The sequence below is a fragment of the Watersipora subatra genome, chromosome 4 (assembly GCF_963576615.1).
Source record: "Watersipora subatra chromosome 4, tzWatSuba1.1, whole genome shotgun sequence".
In the NCBI taxonomy this organism is placed as follows: Eukaryota; Metazoa; Bryozoa; class Gymnolaemata; order Cheilostomatida; family Watersiporidae; genus Watersipora; species Watersipora subatra.
The window spans coordinates 24,999,749-25,020,932 of NC_088711.1; the positions used below are offsets into that span (position 1 = coordinate 24,999,749).

Here is a 21,184-nt window from a genome sequence, read left to right on the forward strand (position 1 = left end):
ATTCCAATGCCATGTTTTATAGGAAACCCATAACTACTTAAATAAAACATATATCCAGCAACTGCACAATATGTTACCAGAATGAAAACTATAACGATTGGGCATGTAGACGATCAACAAAGGTTTTTAAATAAATATAAATTCAATACAAAAAACAAAAATAGTGAAGGCTTTCAATTTTGTTTTGCTGGTTTAAGACAAGACAAAAGCACGGCTTAGTGAGGGTTTGCTTGGTAGACTATGGGTATGAGGTCTGTGTCGGTAGTCGTACCATCCGGGTTAAGAAATATAGGAGTAAGTCCAGATAAGACCTTCATTCCGTCAGCTGTGAAATCATTAGACAAGCTGTCACTTGGTAAAGTCTGACTGCTTTCCATCATCAAGCTAGACTGCCGTGGCAGCGGGTCAATGTTAGTGCTGTTGGCCTGACTAGTCTCGGAGGGAAGAAGGAAGGTAACTTGACCTTCAGATGGCATGCGTATTGTATCACCAGTAATATAGTACCTTGCCATGCCATTCTCAGGCTGAGCAACAGAGTCTCCAGAAAAAACGTACCTCATATTTCCAGCATCAGTTCCTTGTGGCTGCCAATTAGGAATTGTCTGTTTGTTGGTTTGACTAGACGAAGTCGGAAGAATATGGAGAAAGTTATTAGCTTGCGTGCGTGGATCAGGTTGAATCGGTCGATGGCAGAGGTTATTGTTTGATATGGGTGCCATCTGACTGGCAGCACTTGGCACAAGTTCGGCAGCAGAGCTGAGGCTGGTCACAGCAGTTCCTTCCATTGGCAGGTTTGTTTCAGCGAGAATCTGCTGAATGGATCTCGTGAACTCTGTAGCTGACAACTCGGAGAGGTCCTCTTTTTCCCGCTTTAAACCGACTCGTGTCGATTTGAGTGCCTTCTTTTGTCCATTTGGGTGCACCTTGACTTTGTGTCGCTTGAGGTGATCCGAGCGAGAGAACTTCATCAGACAAATACTGCATTCAAAATTCTTTTCTTTGGTGTGGGTCAGCATGTGTCGATCGCGATCCTTGGAAGCGAAGAAACGTTTGTCACAAGTGCTACATTTGTATTTCTTCTCCATAAGACCCTTTGTCTTGTAGGAGCCAGCATGCACTTTAATATGTAAAGAGAGTGACTGCGAGTTGTCATACAGCCGGTGACATATATAGCACTCTAACGAGCCCTCCTCGACCTTGTGAAGTGCTACATGGGCCTTGAATGATACCTTACTGCTGTACACCTTCCCACACTGCTTTTGCTCACAGTGAAACAGTTGCCTGTCACCATCATGGATTATGACGTGTGCTTTCAGGTTGTCCTTCCTTGCGAAGCTCTGAGAACAGACAAGAGCAAAGCTTTATGAACAGAGAAAAGAAAAAGCTCTATAAACGGATGAGAACAGAGCTCTTTAAGCGGACGAGAGCGGTTATAAAACCTTCTTTAATGAATGGAATACTCAACAGGTGTTTTCTATCTCAAACAGATCCTTTCAAGCGTATTAAAATAATTAATATCTAGTCACTAGAAAAATTTCAAATGCAAAAATCAATAAAAATTGTATTCTTTTATAGTTGTAATATGCATAAAAGCGTCTTTTAGAGCGAATTGTAAAGGCCAGAGCCCTGATGATAGAAAACATCAAGTGGCCTGGTGAACTCTGATAATATTTGTAGCAAGCATTATCAGTAATAGCGTGCTCCGAGTAATTGACACTATTAATCAAAAATGTACATCAGTTTAAACTTTCTTATATGATTTGAAAAATTTCTCAGCTTAGTTCCAAATGAATAATTCTTGTGCAAAAGAGGAACTACCGTATATACTGTGAAACCTCTAATTGAACGCCATGGCAGTTTATTTTTCAACTCTTCCTCTCTAGTGGCGGTCAATTGGAGGCCGCGCTCACTCAGATAGAGGCTGGCGGTGAATTTTCAAATGGCTCGTCATAATTGTGAGAAAGTAAATTTAGCCCCTTTTCGAGTGAAATGACCGTCGCCTATATTCTGCCCTCTTTTACCTGTGGAGTGATATTAAAGCTTTTGGATGCAATAAATCTGCTAACTTACCTCTAACTTGTCAAAGATCTCTTAATAAAATATACGTTGGAAAGCCGAGAGATATTTCTACCAGTTGTTATCTATTGCTTGCAATTAATCTGCGATGATATTATAATAGCCGGTGCCTTGCTTTGCAATTTGTTAAAGCTTTCAATTTTTTATTTCATTCTAAACTTGAAAGCATATTTTTATACAGTATTGATATTCAACAATGTTGCATAAAAGCTTATTGCACTCATTGATATGTTTGCTATAGTTTGGAGCACAACTGGCTTTTGATGTGCACTAAAAGAAAAGTTATGAGGTTCGATCCATTGTAAGCCAAGTTTAGATAACCCCAATGATGCTATCAGATGATATGCTATAGATCTGCAAATTTATAAGTTATATAATGATCATCTATCAAATGCTACAAATATGTATTCATGAACCAGCGACATAAATGAATCATACTTTTTTACATGCAAAAACAAAAATTAATGTTTTTTTAAAGCAAAAATATTTGCATCATTTGCTCGGATAGCCGCGCTCTGATTGTTTCTTTTGATGGAACGAACATCTTCTAGTTGTCCAACACCTTCCACAATATCTTCAGGTCTCAAATCTTCTTCTGCGCTGCTGAACTAGTCAATATTGGTGTCCAAAAATTTTGTTGGCGGAACAAAACTTTTACATGTTGCATTTAGCACAAACTCAGCGCGTAAAAGTTTGCTCACTAAACGTAACCTTTGGCCCAAAACTTGCAAACCGTTTTGATATGCATGTTCTGCGAAGTATTAAAATCGCGGTAAACAAAGAGCTACTATTAGCCTGAGACAGTAATTATTTCTATTTTGTTGTTTTTAAAGTTCATCTAGCATCGTAAATTTAAACCATTTTTTATATATGTACTTCGAATTATCAAGACTGCGTTAAACTAGAAACTAGTATTAGCCTGAGACAGTTATTAATTATTTCTATGGTGATGCTTTTAGAGTTTAAACGGAAAAAAGCGAAAAGATTTGAAGTTGAGCGAGAAAACAATTGATTGTTATTAATGTAAACGATTCATTATTAATACGATTTTGTGGACACTTTTTTTACTGATCACTTGATATTATGAGTTCATAAAGATCAAAGATTGTCAAAATGGCGGTCAAATGGAGGTGGCATTCAGTTAAAAGGTGGTGCTCTTTTTGTCAACTATTCTCCTATAGTGGTGGTCAAATAGAGGTGGCGGTCAAATAGAGGTTCGGCGATATACACGAATATATACATACGTGAATGTGAAAGACCTCTTGCAATCTTTTGGGACCCCATTGCGATCATGACCTATCCACTAGCTTAAAGCAATTACACATTAAACAGCAGAGGGCCTTCTTTGTTCTTTTGCTTGCAATGTCCCCAACATAACAGCATGAGCATGTAATAGGTAAAAACCACTGAATTTGTATGCCTACTGGGTGATAGAACAGACTGCGTATTTGGATGCTAAATAGAAAACAGTTACACAAGTGATTACCTTTCCACAGTGGGAGCATGTGAAGTCCCTCGTTCCGTGAGTCAAAGTGTGTCGGTCGAGCTTAAACTTGGAATTAAATGTCTTTGGACACGTTGAAAGGTTACACTTGTATGGATGCTCACCTGTGTGTACATACAGGTGCTTCTCCAGCCTACAGTAGACATAGGTCAATCTTGTAAAGCTGAGCTAGAAATAATTTTTATATACTATGCGAGACAAAAACATTGAAGAACCTTTTCAATAATAGAAGCCTTGTTCTTCTGTCTGAAGCTACGCTACGAGCGTTAAGAAAAAAGATTGCACCATACAAGAATCAAACCTGGACGGTCTAATTAAAAGCCATGCGTGCTACCGCTGTGTCATTCAGTTGTCTTTCCATATCAAAGAATTATTGTGCCCATCGTTACTACACATGGTGATCTCTCACGGTGCACGAGACTGCTGGATTCCTATTTATGATAAGTCTTGGAGAACGCATAGCTAATGTTCTCCTGAACCATGAAAAGTGCTGCTAAGGATGCTGCCAGCCGTTACCTTATCTGGTTAGCGAAGGCAAGCTCACACTGATGACATTTGACAGCATCCGCCTGACCGCGCGAGTACCGCTTGAGTACAGAAACCTTTGGCCTCTCCAGTTTACTCCTCTTAGAATCTCCAGGAAGGGCCTTGGCTTTAGGAACTGAGCCGAGCTTTTGAGGCTTCCCTTTTCGTTTGTTTCTTGTTCGTCTGCCTTTGCTCACTGTGTCTGTATAAAAGTAAGGACAATTTCAAACAGAATCTATTACACAAAAGATTCTACAATGAAACGAATGACCTTGAGATTGAATGTAAACGGGAAGTAACTACAGATATTTGTCACAACTTGCTATTTGGAACTCAACCCCGCCATCTAAAAAACCATGAGACCTCATCAGAAATTATCTGCCACTTGAGAATTAAAATTACCTTCTCAAGTTTTTTTTCATAAATATAACTTTAATAAAAAATTAAGAACTTCTTTCAAAAAATTAGACTAGCAATCAATACTAATGTTCATTTAAAACTGCGAAACAATATAATAGACAACTACAGTGTACCCTCACGATACAATATAATAGACAACCACAGTGCACCCTCAGGATACAATATAATAGACAACTACAGTGCACTCTCAGGATACAATATAATAGACAACTACAGTGCACCCTCAGGATACAATATAATAGACAACTACAGTGCATCCTCAGGATACAATATAATAGACAACTAGAGTGCACTCTCAGGATACAATATAATAGACAACTACAGTGCATCCTCAGGATACAATATAATAGACAACTACAGTGCATCCTCAGGATACAATATAATAGACAACTACAGTGCACCCTCAGGATACAATATAATAGACAACTACAGTGCACCCTCAGGATACAATATAATAGACAACTACAGTGCACCCTCAGGATACAATATAATAGACAACTACAGTGCATCCTCAGGATACAATATAATAGACAACTACAGTGCATCCTCAGGATACAATATAATAGACAACTACAGTGCACCCTCAGGTTACAATATAATAGACAACTACAGTGCATCCTCAGGATACAATATAATAGACAACTACAGTGCACCCTCAGGTTACAATATAATAGACAACTACAGTGCATCCTCAGGATACAATATAATAGACAACTACAGTGCACCCTCAGGATACAATATAATAGACAACTACAGTGCACCTTCAGGATACAATATAATAGACAACTACAGTGCACCCTCAGGATACAATATAATAGACAACTACAGTGCACCCTCAGGATACAATATAATAGACAACTACAGTGCACCCTCAGGATACAATATAATAGACAACTACAGTGCACCCTCAGGTTACAATATAATAGACAACTACAGTGCACCCTCAGGTTACAATATAATAGACAACTACAGTGCACCCTCACGATACAATATAATAGACAACTACAGTGCATCCTCAGGATACGATTCTGATCCGTCGCAGGGTTGGCAAAAAATATGGTATGTAAACAATCGTATGTAGGGGTATAGAAACCATGGTAACTATATAATGCAAAAAACCCCTGGTAAAAATCGTCAAAATTTTATATAAGTGTTGAACATATTAAAGATTAGTAACAAAATACATAGTATGTTAACCTTAGTAACTATAGTTACCTCCAGTAACTTTATTGTATTTAGTGATTATGATCTGCAATAAAATATAACATTACAATGTTCCGTAGAGAGTTCTTACCTTCAAGCATAGACCTATTAACTATATTAAAGTATAGTTAATAAGTCTATGTCTTCAATACAGACTTACGAATAACATAAACTTTGAATTCACCCCAAATAATTTTAGCTTATTAAACACACACTTGAAGTTAAGCTTTAGTATGTAATTTTAACTATTTTACTAAATTTCAACTTTCTATCACTAAAATTTTATCACTTATCAGTTTCTGTTTTCACTTTTGCGTTAACTTTGAATGAACCTGTTGAAAACATTTTTCAACCTAATTTGGTAGGAAAAATCGAACGATGCTGTTTTCGTAAAGAAGTGGATTTTTGTTAGCAAGTTAAGGACAGTTGTTTGGTCACTAGACCTATGGTATGAAGGGACCGCAACTCCAACTTTGCTACAGGTTTTAAAGGGAAAACATTCTTATTTTACACCAAAGAATTGCTGAACTCGGAGAAATCAGCCATCATGACTCTCAGGCGTTGCGAAAATATTTTCGGCAAACGTTTTGGCGTCTCGGTTATGTTGACATACATAATAAGCACACCGACTGTCAAGTTTGAACTGGGATGGAAATTTGGTTAAATTCGTATGATGAAAAAAGATTTGTATGACGAAGTAAAGAAATCATCATGTTCCACTGCGTAAGGTGAAAAAATCATATCAGGGTAATCGTATCATGAGGGTGCAAGTGCACTATACAAAGAAGCCATTGGTTCTCATAATCTATGGTGCCATGTGTTTGATGGCAAAAGAAAAAACCTTAGTAAGAGACAGACTGATTTTTAAAATGAAACTGCTAGAGGAAACACGTGCCCTGCTATGTCAAAGTGCTCATATATAGTCTCTCACCATACTAAAATGCACGAAACAAAACCTTTGAGCACACTGCATTTTCAGTGAATGGCTACCTCATCTCAATATAATCTTAATGTATAACGTATTCACAGGCTATAGCCTGAGTCATCTAATAGAGTAATAGAGGGCATCTGTTTTAGGAGTGTTTGGACAGATCCCAACAAAAACTAGAACCATATTTATGCTTTAGAATTATTTCAGGCACAATCGAAATTCAGTCCAAGTTTCGCACAACCGTTGGTATCGTGCAGAATACTTTCAGATGGGACTAAGTAACCAAAACGATAAAACTAAAATTACCAGCAATTTAGTATTTGCATCAGATTCTATAGCCGCCATAAAACTATCAAACGGCAAACATTACAAGTCATGTTATGACAATTTCTATGGTTTTGAATGTACAATGCTGATGATGTGAGGTGCTGTCTGCTTCAAAGTACAAACTAGCAGAAATGGAAACTCTGGGCATTTCTTCAGCGATTTTGCTATCAAGTTGAAACAATTAGAACATTAGGTCGATGCTGAAAACATAAGTTGAAAGGTTAACTGTGGATTCATTGTGCTACAATATGAGGCAATACAACAGAGCTAAGGCTATAACAAAACACTAAAATACTAGCCAATATGACAGAGCTAAGGCTATAACAAGGCATTACAATACTAGCCAATGTGACAGAGCTAAGGCTATAACAAGACACTACAATACTAGCCAATGTGACAGAGCTAAGGCTATAACAAGACACTACAATACTAGCCAATATGACAGAGCTAAGGCTATAACAAAACACTACAATACTAATCCATGTGACAGAGCTAAGGCTATAACAAGACACTACAATACTAGCCAATGTGACAGAGCTAAGGCTATAACAAGACACTACAATACTAACCTATGTGACAGAGCTAAATCTATAACAAAACACTACAATACTAGCCAATATGACAGAGCTAAGGCTATAACAAGACATTACAATACTAGCCAATATGACAGAGCTAAAGCTATAACAAAACACATGACAATAGTACCAAGTAGGAAGCAACTAAAACCCTAACATGCAGCTCCAAGACCACAATGTTAGTTAACAATACACAGACATTGAACAGAATTGAAACTGAAAAATATATTTACATTGCAATATTAGTGAGCAGCTATTAACTATTAACAGCAACGATTGGACACCCACCTTGCTTTCCTACTTCACCTGGACAAAAGTGACTGTCAAGTTCTTCAAAATCAACAAAGGTACAGCCACACGATTCACATGGAAATCCATCCTTAAAAATGACCTTCTTTGGCACTTCTGGTGAAACTGTAAAGTATACAATCAGTCACACTGTTATGCAACTACTACTCTGTAACTAACTGTTATTCAACTACTACTCTGTAACTAACTGTTATTCAACTACTACTCTGTAACTAACTGTTATTCAACTACTACTCTGTAACTAACTGTTATACAACTACTACTCTGTAACTAACTGTTATTCTACTACTACCCTGTAACTACCTATTATTCAACTACTACTCTGTAACTAACTATTATTCAACAATTACTCTGTAACTAACTGTTATTCAACTGCTACTCTGTAACTAACTGTTATTCAACTACTACTCTGTAACTAACTGTTATTCAACTACTACTCTGTAACTAACTGTTATACAACTACTACTCTGTAACTAACTGTTATTCTACTACTACCCTGTAACTACCTATTATTCAACTACTACTCTGTAACTAACTATTATTCAACAATTACTCTGTAACTAACTGTTATTCAACTGCTACTCTGTAACTAACTATTATTCAACTACTACCCTGTAACTAACTGTTATTCTACTACTACTCTGTAACTAACTGTTTGGGAGCTTTATGATAAATGCATATGCGCACACAACCCCCGAAAAATTACTCTGAAAAAATTATTCATCAATGGCCGTACCCAAACCCTTGTACCAAAATCTCATCAAAAATTTAACCATTATTGTGTGGAATTGTTTAAGTATAATAATGATACAAAACACATATAAACCTATTTAAATATGTTACTAAGTCTTTGAAAAGTTGAGGCAATATCCTAAAAGTTACCCATCTGATTGGATAATACATAACTAGACAGATTAATTTGGCCTAAAATCGCCATTAGAACCTGACAAGCTTTCTTTAATCAAAATTAAGACCGGTCAACAAAACGCCGATAACGCTGATAAAGCCGTGCAACAGATAGTAGAACCATAAGTCAGAACGCATTTCACGAGAAAAATGTGCACATTTCACCAGTCTATGGCATTGTCCAATTGCCAAAGGTTTCTGTAATTAACCTAGAAGCACTGAAAAGTAATCGTTTCTTTTTTGGTGATATCAAAAGTAACTCTGACATTTTGGACACTTATAATAAGTACTTTGGTATTCCAACTGATGTCCAAAGCAGTGACAGTAAAGAAAATGACAATCATATTTTTCTAACGATTCTTATAAGATTATTACAATACTTAATTATAAGAATAATCATTCGAATTTACAAGATCGAAGTATATAGTGACCGATGGTGTGCAATATGTTACTGTTATTATTTTTTTTAAAGATTTTGTTGATAGTACTACGGCTGTGCCCAATATCGTGGTACTGCCAAGCCGTCTTTAATATCTTGCAAAAATATTTAATTATAAGAATAATTATTCGATTTTATAAGATTATTATAAGATTTAATTACAAGAATAATCATTCGAATTTGTAAGATCAAAGTATATAGTGGCCGATGGTGTGCCCTATGTTACTGTTATTATTTTTCTAAAGATTTGAATGATGATATTATGGCTGTGCCCAATATCGCGGTATTGCCAAGCCATTTTTAATATCTGCAAAATTAAGTATGAGGCCTACATTTTCTTATAGATATACAGCTACATACTTCTATGACAGCCAACTAAAATCTGTTTAGATTTTTAAATTCAGCATAATATTTTGGTTATAAATACAAAAATCTAGATGAATATCACAACATCTTGATATTGGTTGCTGTGACGTTTTGAAATGTAAACAAAATTGTGCATTGGTTTTCGTTTCTCAAACTTTAACACCAGTTTTTTTCAGAACTGTTTTCGCACTAATGGTAAACATGCATTCAGTTTATTGTCCATAAAATCAGCTGTAATTAAGCTTGAATCAAATTTTTTGCAAATAACTGAGAATTTTGTCCTCCTGCTAGTGTAGATAACTCTAAATCTCACACACTCGACTTAACCATGGTTTCTGTGATCATGACCCATTTCTTCATTTTGGTTACAGATCACTGTCAAAACCATTCTACATTCAACACAACCAACTTTCAAACTGTGTATATTACACAGCAGCTTGCAATTTTACTTCTAATATTGCATTTCTCCTATTGCAGGGGAAGAGATATAAACATATAATCCTTTCCTTTCATTATTGCTGTTTGTTGTACATAATAACAACCACACCCAGTACATTACAGCTACCATTGCAGTTATCCTATTGCACTGCAGTGCCATTTGACTGCTAATATTGCATTTTTCAACCAGCAGTACCTTTTCTTTTTTCCAATATCACTTTGGTCGTGGGCTGTATGATAGGGGAATTTCTAGTTCTACTACTACTACTCTGTAACTAACTATTATTCAACAACTACTCTGTAACTAACTGTTATTCTACTACTTCTCTGTAATTAACTGTTATACAACTACTACCCTGTAACTAACTGCTATTCAACTACTACTCTGTAACTAACTGCTATTCAACTACTACTCTGTAACTAACTGCTATTCAACTACTACTCTGTAACTAACTATTATTCAACTACTACTCTGTAACTAACTGTTAATCTACTACTACTCTGTAACTAACTGTTATTCTACTACTACTACTCTGTAACTGTTATTCAACTACTACTCTGTATAAAGGGTTGTCTCACCTTGCTCAGACAGAGTCAGCACCCCCATCAGCCGCGCGTAACTACTTGAGAACCCCACCTTTAACTCACTTCCTGCTGCAATCATCTGTAATAAAAGTAAAAATACTTCAGCAGCTTGAGAACAGCGGCAACTGATAGATAGTCTATACTATCAGTTGCCGCACAGACCTGCGGATTCATGGATCACCTCGGGCAGGAAGATTATGCCAACAAGACAAACAACTAATTGCCAAAAAATGAAGACCAGTTGAAAAATCAAAGCCATATAATATAATAAAGTGACTAGAGCATCAAATGTAGCGCTCGCAACTTTGAAAAACTTTGCAAAACAAAATTTTACTTGAAGCAAATCAATCTAAGGTTACATGCATTTTTTTATCTTTCATAAAGCTCAGCGAATAAACCAAGTAAAAAAGAGGAGAAAAATCTTGATATGAAATATAGCACTGGTAGTGCAGACAACTCACACATTTGGAGGAGAAATAGATGTGTCCATTATGCTGATAAGCAACAAGGTTTTGTTCGGCCGCTGTTTGTGCGGGTTGCACAAATCTCATCCAATTAGATGAGTCTTCACTCAGCGTATCTACATATGTGAATGTACCATTCGCACCAAAAATCTACAGAATATATCAGATAAAAACAAAGATAAGTTTTATATTGACATCTTCCTTCCTTTATTCTAGAGACTATTGTTACAAAATTTCATACAAGCATAACTCTAGCAACACTTCCCACAGTTTGGTCTCTGCCGATGCAACATGTTTATAAGTCTAGTTGTGAGCCTGCCATACATAGGTTTATTCCTATTCTGCTAGAGTTAAAATGAGACCTCAACTACAGCCGCCCCTAAATCTGTATAATAATAATGCTAAATAATAGAGCATGAAACTGAAAATCAAAAATGAATAAGCCTGCCCAATGGGTACGCAAAAGCAGAAAAGGGATGCTAAATTCAACATTTCTACAGCTCTGACCTTGAATATATGCTGACAACCGAGATTGGGTGGCTGAGAGGTGATCAGCCCAACAAGCGGCCCAAACCTTGTGTGCTTTTTCAACCTCCTCTGGGTCACCACTGAGTGGGCACCAGCCGGAAGAGCAATGATCTCAAAGTACGGAGGTAGAGTCTGACGAGCTCTACTGATTGGAGGGCTGTCTGCTATGACTGAAGGCGGATGCTCGGTACAATCGGACGGTTTACTGGTACCACATTCCTCGCACCCTGTAATAAAGGAATAACCTAGAACATCTCTGCTACCTTTATTATGAACATGAGGGAAACCCGCTGTACTGGTAAGTTGGACACAAGCTAGAATAGGAAGAAACAGCCATGGATTGAAGCAATGAGTCATCAGAAGAAGGCTTTGTGGTAATTTGTTCAAATTTACCAAGTACTATGTAAAACAATTTCTTCTGTTCATGATAAATTTTGTTTGAATTTCACACAGCCGCACATCCATCATAAAGAGAAAAGTGAGTATACAGACTTTAACAGTCAACACCGTTTCTGCAGCAGAGCTATCTTCCACTATGAACAGACAGCCATCTTTCTAACGACCTGCCATCGGTGGTGCATAAGGTCTACAGTTGGGTTTCCAATTACAGTGCACCCCTAGGATATGATTTCAATCCATTCCAGGGTTGGCATTGTATGGTGAAAAAATTATATGGAAGGGTATAAAAACCATAGTAATTATAAAATGCAGACATCCCCTGGTGAAAATCGAAATTTCATACAAGATGTGTACATATTAAAAATTAGTAACAAAATAGTATGTTAACCTTATTAACTATAATTACTTACAGTAACTTTAGTATGTTTATTAGTCATTTTCTGCAATAAAATGTAACGTTGCAATGTGCTATACGCGCGTTACGTACAGTAAAGAGTTCTTACCTTCAAGACAGACGTACGTACAACTTAAACTTTGAATTTCCTTTAAATAAGCTTACTAAACACACTCTTGAAGCTAGGTTTTATTATCATTGTTAAAGAGTGACTAGAAACAAAATTCACATTACAGGTATTTGGTATCAAAAGGTTCACCATGTTTTACTCTGTTGTGTTGTAGGTGCAAAATGTGTGGAAATGCGATTATAAGCCCTTAAAAGCTAAAAAAACAGACAGCTAATCACAGTCAGCACGAAAACGCCATAGGCTGGAGTCCCTTTATTTTGATGACATACTCAACTCAATGTGGTTATGGTTTTGACGCATGATGTTTTCCTGTGAAATAAAAGGTTAATAAAAGAACATCCCGCAGCACTAGTTTATGACAAATACTTCGGGTTCTACCGAAAAGCCCGTATCAAATATAGATGATCGCTACTTTACAGTTTCAGCTTGGTCTAATCATCTAGTCGTAATCTGATCATGTGACCCATGCTTACTACAAAATGGCATGAACAATTTCTGCAGAATTTTTCGACTATCACAGGTGACCAACAGACTCTTCATGTTTATCAGAGGATGATATGCACTCCTTCGAGGTAAGGTTAAAAAATTAAATGAGTTTTTACGGTAGGTTTTGAGATATCAGTGCTCAAAGTGACAGCATTATAATGATGATGAAATAGACGCGTTAGGACAATAGACATGGTTTAATTGAATGCGTGAGGCATATTTGTGAAAATATTTCGAAGAATGAGGTTGTATGAAAGTATAAACAGAAGCACATCGTGTTCAACTACGTCCCATTTGAGCCGTTCTGGAGAGGGATTCCAATCTACAGCGGTTTCGTGATGGCGGCGATTAACTGTTCGTTTTTGAGCTTTTAAGAGCTTGTAATCACATTTCCACATATTTGGCACCTACCACACAACGGAGTAAGACATGGTGAATCTTTTGATACCAAATAACTGTAATGTGAATGTTGTTGCAAGTCAACCTTTAACTATTTTACTCAATTTCAACTTTTTATCACAAATATGTTATCACGTATCAGTTTCTGGCTTCATTTTCATTATAACTTTTAGCCGACCTGATTAAAACCTTTTCAACCTAATTTGACAAAAAAAGCCGAATGATGCAGTTCTCAAAAGTGGCCTCACACACATTTGCCCATCGAAAGGAAAAATGAACTTTTATTTACTGCACATACCTTTGGAGTGACGTGAGCTGGTACATGTACTGTCATGTAGCGAATAGAGCAGAGAGTAGGCAAAAAACGTATTAATGTTATTTATGTTACTGTATACTTGAAAATAAATTTAATACGTAATGAAGTAGAATTTTATTAGCAGGCTAAAGGTGAAAATACACTAGGCGATATTTAGCGCGATATAGCGCTGCGTGGCGCTAATCTGCGCTAGGACCCGCTCGTGTTGTAGAGAGATAACGCTAGTCATTCTCTATCACAACTTTATCGCGAGCGAGATGCATTTCAATTGGTTGGATTTTCCCCAGAATACATTTTTATGGCAGGTAATTACTTCTTATCGATGTTCACCAACGTACAGCAGCAACATTTTGCTACTTTGTTACGATTGAAACATCATCAGAACGAACACTGAATTGTTCATAAATTCAATAAAAGCACTCCCAGTCCTGTACGACAACACACAAAAATTATAAAAAACCCAGTTGAAAACCAACATTTGGAGTCAATCATTGCGCATGTTGACCATCTTGAGAATGGCCCATATTTAATATATTAAATATAAAAAAAACTACTATTAAGTAAACTATATATATAAAAGTCATAAAAATATCACTGGTAAAAACACTAGAATAGTTTTTTCATATGTCTTTTGTAGTGCACAATTCGGGAAAGTGAAATATGCCTAATAACAAAAGCAGAAGTTGCTTACATCCTTGCCTAGACGGCACCATATTGACTTACCTAAATTTATTAACAACATCGAAGAAACTAATTATACAGAATTTCATTGGCAGTTTGTGAGCGTGCCATTATCCTTTGCTGGTGAATCGCTCAAGTGTGTTTAAGCACATGCCAGTGATATCTCCGCACTCCTTATGACCCACGCAATAAAATCGCCTAGTGTGTTTGGACCTTTAGAGAAGTTGTCGTATCTTGTCCCTCGTTTTGAAGAGATCGCAACTTCATCTTTGCTACTGGATTTGAAGGAAAGATTTTACCACTTTTGGGTAATGACAAGCGAAAATGGTCAGGAAGACGAAGCTTTCCTGCTGGTGAAGAGAATGCTCGATGAAAACAAGTCATTTGGTGCAATGTAGAAAATTGCCCTCTTGATCACTTATCGAGCATGATGATTGCTGGTGCAATGTAAATACTGGTGCAATGCAAACAACTGCTAGCTAGCTGATAAAAAGATCCAGAGAAGGTTGTAGTTTGTCTTGTATGAAATGTTCACAAGAATGTATCTAACAATACATACAGAAGTTTGTATGTTTTCATACTCTAAAGGCCAGAGCTTTGGCAAGTTCTGGAAAATAATTGGAGATGCGTCAATTGTCGAGTGGCTAGTTATATATGAGTTACATACGATGATTTGTAGTTACGTAGTAGAAAACAGGCCTGCCGGCAAAACATGATTACACATTTAATGGTTATACAAACGCAAAAAGGATAAGGATATACATTATACATGTATAGCACAGTACTGTTTTCATGTATCAGTTCATATCAATAAATTAAACGCCTAAAATTAAAAATGTTTGTTTAAAAAACTAAAGCTAACAGCACTTCTTCAGGTGCTCTTTCCTCTCTAATTTTTTAGCTAGATTCACTGTAATCATCTGTGATGATGAAATTATTCGCGGATGAACACATTCGCGAATAAATTAATTCGTGAAAGCGGCTAGCAATAGGGTAAAACCTTAACGTGCGTATACCACGTGTTTAGGTTTCTATTTACCTAGGAAATTTTTGTCGATCATGCTAAGCTATAAATTTTTGACTGAATCCAGAGGTTTTCATAAATATTCATCGATTGTAAGCCTTTGGTGAATCAACAACTTGTGGTAAGTTATGAGTTTTTTCAACGTACAGAACTGTAGGAGAGATTTTTGCGATGATGACCCCGTGCCGAATAACTTGTGACAACCTTGAATACTTTTGTAAACAAGTGTGATGCATTGGCAATGGGCTTAACTCAAAGCCCCGGTGATTTCAAAAGAGTGGAACTCAGCTACGTTTACTAACTCTGCCTAGCGGCTAGTTTTTAATTTGAGGTAGTAGTTATTTTCCCATGTGGTAACAAAAACAATTATTCGCGGATTTTAATAATTCGCTGGTTTTAATAATTCACGGAATTGACAATACACGAATTATTAAATCCATCGAATAATTTCATCCTGTAGGGTATGTGTATATATAAACTCTCGATTTTAGTTAGGTTAGTTTTTACTTTATGTTAATTATGTTTAAATTGATACTTTCATTATATTTTATCATATCAATAAACCATATGCATTAAAACATAATCTATAACACTAATTCCCTTCCAAATTCAGACGAGTTGCAACGGTGACAAGAAGCTGTTGCTACGGTGACAAATGTTAAGACTTGTAATTCACCTTCATCTTGACATCTATCACTATGCGACATGGTTTCTATTGTAGCTACGCGTGTTTTAAACGTAATAATTAAGCAAGACCATTGAGGTGTATTATGAATTAGAGTTTTTCAAATACCGTAGCTAAAATAGCTTTTAAAATCGCAATTCTGTGACGTTGCGAGAGTGACACACATTTTTGAAATGTTGGAAGAAACTAGACGAGTTGTGCACATAACCAATGTATTATCTCATAGAGAATTTCAAGCTCTATCAGAATATAGCGTTTAATAAGTTTAAAGGACACTTCAGTAAGCAACTACATACAAAAACCTCTCTAAATGTTACAACAGTGATTATGGACCGACCCACTTCCAAAATACTGCGAGCCTATCCTTCGTGATATTGTGCGCCTTGAAGGCACAAAAATCTTTACAGTGGTAAACTAGGAGCGGCTTAATTTTCAAATCTCCACTGAAATTGTCACAAAGTGCAATGGTAAGCCTGTCCTTCATTGGCCATAAAGTTCTTTTTTTCGGTTGTGATGTATGTACAACAAGGCAGTTTCTCCCGAGAAAGACCAGTTTCATCACAATTAAAAATTTTCTGAGGAATGCAGCCTTCATTGGAAATTAATTTGTCAAACTCCTTCAGGAGGCCTTCTGCTTCTTTCTTGTCAGAACTGGCGACCTCTTCATGCCTAATGATTGAGTGAATCCCATTTCTTGTCTTAAATCGCTTGAACCAACCGTTGGAAGCCTTGAACTCGGAAGGAGTTTGTTGCGATGTTTTTTCACCACCACCATCTTTTTGAGCTTCCACAAGATTATCAAATATGGCTGTCACCTTTTGCAAAATTGCTGACTGCGTGATAGTATCGCCACATAATTCCTTCTTTTTAATCCATAGTAGAAGGAGCCTCTCCATCTCGTCGTGGATTGAAGTCCTTTTACTGGCAAAAATAGTCATGCCCTCAGAAGCCTTGCTTTCTTTAATAGCTTTCTTGTTTTTAATAATAGTTGCAATTGTCGATTGGTTGCGGCCATATTTCTTGGCAATTTTAATAATATGGGCGCCTTTTTCGTATTTATCTATTATCTCTAACTTTGTTGTCACGGAAACCATTTTTTTCCTTCCTATGACGTTTTTATTGATCTCAAATTCCATTTATGTAAGAGTTTATAGTCAATATGAGTATAAGGCTAAAAATTAATATTTGCTCTCGCTTCTCACAAAATGTCTCATGTGGAATGCTGAACTGAGAGAAATCGGTCATCGTGTCTCCTTCAAGCGTTGTGAAAATGTTTTCGATGAACAGCATTTCGGCGCCTATGCTATTTTGACGTACGTAATAAGCGCACCGACCGCAAAAGATGAACTTGAGCGAAAATATTGTTGGATTTGTATGATAAAATGAAATTCGTAAGGCGAAGAGAAAAATAGTCATGTTCGACTTCGCAAGGTGAACAAATCATATGACAAAGCAATCGTATTCTGAGGGTACACCTGCACCACTATTCCTTTTACACGAAAGCGTATTAAAGTTATTCATAGATGAAACTAAATAGTTCTACTCTAACTTACAATAAAGGCATGCGATTCTCAGACACAGGAAGGCAGCAGTAAACCTTATACAATCCATCCTATACATATGATGTGGATTCGTTCAGAGCTCTGCTTTGATAATTAAAATTTTTATATCTCCAAACAAATATGATAATCGCACTGCAATTCACTCAACTCAAAATTTCATGATAACTCTTTAAATGTATAGAAACATGTAAAAAATTAAACAGCTTGTGAAAACGAAAATAATGAATAACCTGTAAAAGTGAGGTATTTTATTGTTACTTACCTTTAGAGACAGACATATGGAAATACAGACTTGGCAATGTATAAATTCAGAGGTATAGATGGTGATAAAGACCATGGCCAACATAAACAAGATCTAATGAAAACAACCTCAGCTTATTTTTTATTTTAAGCATTTTCATTTAACTTTCACTGACTGGTCTGTTTAGTTTTACTTTTATAAAACTGCAACGCTTTGAAAATCTTCAAGCGGCGCATCTTGGAGATTACTTGGCTGTAGTGTATGAACACTGCGGTTCATACAAACTTTTAGGTAGATAGAGGTTTGAGTATATATATTGTTCTTGTTTGGGCATATCATGTTTCTTCACTTTCCTCTTAATATTATTAATCTCATATAATTGCGGATAAAAAGCCTGAGGCTAAAATAAACTAAATTTTTAGGAACAAAATATGATGTTAGTGTAGAGGAACGCCTGCTTTGTACTTACATATTAATTTGTCATTGAACTCGGCATGAGCACCCCCTCCACTATTGAGGCGCTCTAGCTTTTCTCGGCAGACTTCAAACCCAACTCTTTTGGAACCATCCAACTCACGGTGCTGATATTGAGATTCAGAATAAGGTGGAGGATTCTTCTGGTAGACTTCAATAGTAGAATGACTAGCTTCCTTTGTGAGGATGTTTTGAGTGTGCGAATAAATTCCATTTTGGTTTTGTGAATTTAGCTGTTGCAGAAAGCTCTGTTGACCACATGATACTTTATTTGATAGCTCTGTTGTGTTATCCAGATTTAATTGACTTGAGATACCACCATCTCCATCCATCTTTGGATCTATATAAATAACATACAACTACATACATAAGAAAATAGGGCATTATTTTTATTGTACTATAAAAATAATGAATATAACAGTTACTATCCTTGCTTCAGATAATAACTGTTTCACAAGTTACTATCTGAAGCAAGAATATCCTCAAAGATGTCTGTTGCATGTCCTCACCAGTTTACAAAGTGGACCGAGTTGGTAAGGCGCACCGGCCTACAAAATTATTATTAGCATAGCTAGAATATTGAGCTCTTTTTCTCTAAGTAGTGTTCTCGCAATCAAGCATTGTGCGCAGTAGATTTGAAGGCTGGGCTAATGTCTCCTCAACCCAGCATTGTGCGCAGTAGATTTGAAGGCTGGGCTAATGTAGCCTCAACCCAGCATTGTGTACAGTACGTTTGAAGGCTGGGCTAATGTCTCCTCAACCCAACATTATGTACAGTAGATTTGAAAGCTAGGCAATGTAATACCTACTGTTTTTTTTTCATGACTGCTGATACAGCTTGCACTATTCTTGGCCTTTAACAGATTTTCAGATCCTTGTATTGCAGTGAAATAAGCCGCAGTGGCTAGTCAGATTTAGATAATCCAATATTTTGCTTTCCTCATACTTTTTTGTCTAACACTAATGCAACAACACAAAAAAACAAAAAAGTTCTTTAGAAAAGGGAGGATAATTATAAATATGTGTTGGTGTCTTGGAGCACGAGCTTCAACTCATTACTGTCTGTAGATAGGATTAATCAACAGGCATGCAAAGCTTAGTATAACATTGAAGTCAAACGCCCAGAAAAAATAGTTAGGTAAAACAGAATTTATTGTAAGCACTGCTAACATCAGTTTCTGCTACAACAAGCCAATTAAGCAAACAAACTCACTACGACTTATAAAAACCACCTAAACATGACTAAAATATTGAATTAAAATTATAATCAATATCAAAGAAAGAATAAACTAAACTAGATGAGTTAGTATCACAAAAAGAACGAGTCTGCTAAGCAGATTAACTAGACAGATAGGCCTGCCAACTCTCATGCATTGGGCGTGAGACTCACGCAATCACACCAAAGAAAGGAAGAAAATGAGTGAGAAATGTGTGAGATTTTTGCCCCAATTTCTACAATTTTATATATACTATCATTGATACATCAATTGCGCTATAACCAAATCTCAAGCAATGCCCCACTTTTGGGTTGGCAGGCCTGTAGACAGACAACATAAAAACAAAACATTTTCATAATTTAGTACACTGAACACATCTCATTAGCTCTCTATATCAGCCTTTTAATATTGCTTGAATATGTAGAAAAGCTTACTTTATTAATGACCATTTCCTTGACAAAGCAGAGATAAATTTATGTAAAATTTTTGTTTAATATTTATTTTAATATTTTTCTAACAATTTTTTTTCGACATAAAATACTTATACTATTTTTACCTGCGTATTTACCTGCGTCCGTACAGCCTCTAGCACCAACAAAAGCTCTGTCTTGGAAAACATTGTCTCGGTATTGATTTAATCTTTCCCAGTCGGCAACAATGTTAGAGTTAACCATACAGCCACTTTTAAACACGCTGATTTTGGTGCATGTCTAGCAAAATAATAAAGTCAATTGCTTAAATGGACCAAAACAATATTAGAGAAAAAAACAATTACAAATATAGAAACTAAGAAAACAATTGAGACTTTTTAGTATCAAACGAGTGTATAGGCGGTAATAGTAACTAAACAAGCAAAAATCTTGGCTTGATTATGTTGGCGTATGCTAGATACACATTTATAGTCGCCCACTAAACAAGAACGCACCTAATTTGTAGGCGACATCAAACAACTCCCTCAAGCTTAAGCGGTACCTACATTTAATGCATTATAAAAATATTACATTTTAATGAACAAAGAGTTGTACTCAACTCGACCAACGTAGACCGTGTTTCAATTTTGTATTTTAAAACTTTTACTCAGTACCAGTTTTTGCTATCACTTGTTCAAGCTTTGCTCTGTTGCGACCACTCGCAGGCAGGATGTTAGCGAGTCTTATAAAGTTATTCACACACTACGAGACGCATGTACATAATACCTGTACATAACTATTCTATATTGGCTATAATGCGCATTATCCACAGTCTAAAAGTTATCAACGTATCAAGCGTTAATCCAAGGTAAAACAACTCCGCGTAAAGACAGTTGAATTTGTTAATTTTTCGTAATTATTGTTTTATCAACCAAAACCGTAGATAATTATAGTAAACACTAGATTGGCGAATAGCTATCATTACAATGGAGCAAAAGTGAGGCATATAATTGGCTGTTGTTCACGACGTTACGTCGCAGTGATGCGCATCACAGCATCAGAGCCATCAATTGAGCAATGAGTTTAGTAATGAAAGCATGCATGTCATACTAGTTTTTAAGTCATAAACGTAACAATAAGACCAAATTCTTAGTGAAATGTCATCAGAGG

General features: G+C 36.3%; 1 protein-coding gene across 1 annotated transcript; it reads right to left on the minus strand.

Annotated features, from left to right (window-relative positions):
- Nucleotides 1–16: 16 nt before the first annotated feature.
- On the minus strand, nucleotides 17–20,601 carry LOC137393706 (PR domain zinc finger protein 5-like). The gene is made up of 9 exons (XM_068080368.1): nucleotides 20,530–20,601; nucleotides 18,383–18,727; nucleotides 11,576–11,823; nucleotides 11,066–11,218; nucleotides 10,599–10,683; nucleotides 7,850–7,975; nucleotides 4,097–4,307; nucleotides 3,563–3,713; nucleotides 17–1,337 (listed from the first exon to the last, which is right to left on the minus strand). The coding sequence occupies exons 2-9, from the start codon at nucleotides 18,717–18,719 to the stop codon at nucleotides 216–218; spliced, it is 2,433 nt and encodes an 810-aa protein (XP_067936469.1). The 5' UTR covers nucleotides 18,720–18,727; nucleotides 20,530–20,601; the 3' UTR covers nucleotides 17–215.
- Nucleotides 20,602–21,184: the final 583 nt, after the last annotated feature.

What these genes read in the sequence shown, in the direction of transcription:
- LOC137393706 (XM_068080368.1), bottom strand. Translation starts at nt 18,719, where the DNA reads ATGGATGGAGATGGTGGTATCTCAAGTCAATTAAATCTGGATAACACA. An exon ending in AGGTGAAGTAGGAAAGCAAG is followed by an intron (nt 4,308 to 7,849) that starts GTGGGTGTCCAA and finishes ACTTTTATACAG; the next exon opens with ACACAGTGAGCAAAGGCAGA. An exon ending in GCCTTCGCTAACCAGATAAG is followed by an intron (nt 3,714 to 4,096) that starts GTAACGGCTGGC and finishes TGTCTACTGTAG; the next exon opens with GCTGGAGAAGCACCTGTATG.